Here is a 2,391-nt window from a genome sequence, read left to right on the forward strand (position 1 = left end):
CGTTTCAGTTTACACAAAATGTTTATCGCCGACAATGATGAGAGTGACAGATGATCAATCCGGAATTGGTCACTGCCGCTTGCCTGTCTCCTGTACAGAGACGAATATATTTTGGAAAATTGAATTCTCTGCTGGGGGTGGGGACAGGAATCTGTCTCTGGTGTCATTGTTTGGGAGTGTTTAGAAGCCCAGGCTCCTCCTCTCGCTGGCAGTTTCCGTCAGTATTTGAACAGCGCTCTCGGCATCTCGTAATAAATACGGTCTCAACTAATGCCGCTGATCTCAAAAATGTCCACGTCGGGTTCAGTGCTCAGCGAGACACGGGGCATTCCTTATTTCTGTCTCCTCCTGCTGTGCCTTCCAGGTGTCTGTCCCTCAATTTATCATCTACCCGAGGCGGGCTGTTTCTCCGAGGCTTTGTGAATCAATGCTCGTGGAACATTTTCATTAATTCTGCTCTTCTTTTGTTGACAGGCGTACAGTCCGATATCCTGCTGAAACAACCGGAGTCAGCTGTGTTAAAGCCCGGACAATCTCACAGATTGACCTGTGCAGTCAGTGGGTTCAGCCTCAGCAACTATAACATGTACTGGCTGAAACAGGTCTCCGGGAAAGGACTGGAGTGGCTGGCCGCTGTATCGGCTGGCGGAAGCAAGAATTACGCGCCGGGAGTCGAAGGCCGATTCGAGGTATCCAAGGACAGCAGCACCGTTTATCTGCAAATGAACAACCTGAGACTGGACGACACGGCCACCTATTACTGTGCGAGAGACACAGTGAGACAGATCGGCGGTCGACCGTGACAAAAACCCAGCGAAAGCGCCGATCGGTAGGACGCAGAAAGAAAGGTCATAATGTACTCTCTTCCAGTCGTTCTGGGCCACATCCGTTCGTCCACGCAATGGAAGGCGGATCCTCAGCGGGGATTAACGAAAAGAGATGCTGGATGGATGGGCCGAGGGTCTCAGTGTATCCGAAATACCGAGAAGGAGCTATCAGTCGAAGCTCAGTGAATGGCCCCGGTTTGTTATATCATATCCATTCAGGTACGGCCGAAATTGAAACCCGCTCTGTGGGACGCCCGTACCCAAAGGGAGGGTTCAAAATCTCCGCTGGCTGGCTCGACGATACACTAGATCTCGGGCTAGATAAGATGAAGTCGGATTGTAACGTGCAGAGAAGCACCGTGATATCCATCACTGCGATACGGAGCTGAGCTGAAACTGATCTTGAGGTCTGGGCGTCTGCATCGTAGACTGTCTCCACAAGTTCCGCATCGCTGCCTGCAAATGTCAAATTTTCTTTAAATAGACACAGCTTTTTAGTGATTGTTACAGCTAAGTAGGTAAATTGGTTTCTTACAATTTTAAAAGGAGGGTAGGAATTTGTTGGTGTCAAATTATTCAAAGGGAAAAGTTCACTATAATGTAGGTTTAATTTATAACTTGAGAACTGACTAAAACAGGAGAGGAAAGAAATCGCATGGGGTAAGGAAGTCTCAGTATTAGAAATAAATAGCGGCAGATCATCAGCCTGCAGCGAGTCTTTGTCAATAGTGTCTCTCCTTAAAATACCGGTGATATCATAATATTCTCAGAACGCAGTGGCTAAGGGTACTAATGCCAGATGAGAGGACAAAGGGTTTAGGGACAGCCTTGTGTAGTGCCACGGTGAAGCTTAAATGGATTGGAATTATGAGAATTAGTGATAACCCTAGTGAAAGGATCTAAATAATGTAATTGAATCCATTGAATAAAATCGGGTCCAAAAAAGTTTTTTTCTAAAGTATTAAATGAATAATTCCATCTACCTCTGTCGAAAGCTTTCTCAGGATCTTGGGATATCATACATTCAGATATCATGTTAGAAGGAGAATAAATAACATTTAATACCTGACGAATATCAAAGGGAGACTATCGATTTTTGTTCAGTCCAGTTTGTTTATCGGAAAAGACAGATGGTAAAATATTTTCAATCCTCTGGGCCAGAACATGAGATAGGGTCTTAGTATCACCTTTAAGTAAAGAAATTGTTCTATAAGAAGAGCATTCAGTTGGATCCTCATTCCTTTTAAGAATAAGCGAAATGGAAGTCTCAAAACAAGATTGAGAGAATCTGGCCGATTTGAATTAATCCGAAAAAAATGCTGAACAAAACTGAGGTACAAGCAGTGCGGAAAAGAGCTTGTACAACTCTTAAGAAAATTTATATGTACCTAGAGCTTTACTCAAACGTAACGAGCGCAAAGCCTCAACAAGTTCATCAAAATTTATATGAAAGGTTTAAGTAACAATCAGCGAAATGCATAGTAAACCCAAATAATATACCTTGAGATGTATTAGCGAAGCAACAGAACAAACTAGATTCCCAAATGAGCTTCTAGAAAAAAGA

At 43.8% G+C, this 2,391-nt stretch overlaps 1 gene segment (V, D, J or C); it reads left to right on the forward strand.

The window, feature by feature from the left end:
* Positions 1-270: 270 nt before the first annotated feature.
* LOC132381707 (immunoglobulin heavy variable 3-30-3-like) lies at positions 271-803 on the forward strand. The segment is given in 2 exon segments: positions 271-364; positions 475-803. Coding segments are annotated over 2 exon segments (423 nt in total).
* Positions 804-2,391: the final 1,588 nt, after the last annotated feature.

This window comes from Hypanus sabinus, chromosome 26, assembly GCF_030144855.1.
Source record: "Hypanus sabinus isolate sHypSab1 chromosome 26, sHypSab1.hap1, whole genome shotgun sequence".
Taxonomy (NCBI): domain Eukaryota; kingdom Metazoa; phylum Chordata; class Chondrichthyes; order Myliobatiformes; family Dasyatidae; genus Hypanus; species Hypanus sabinus.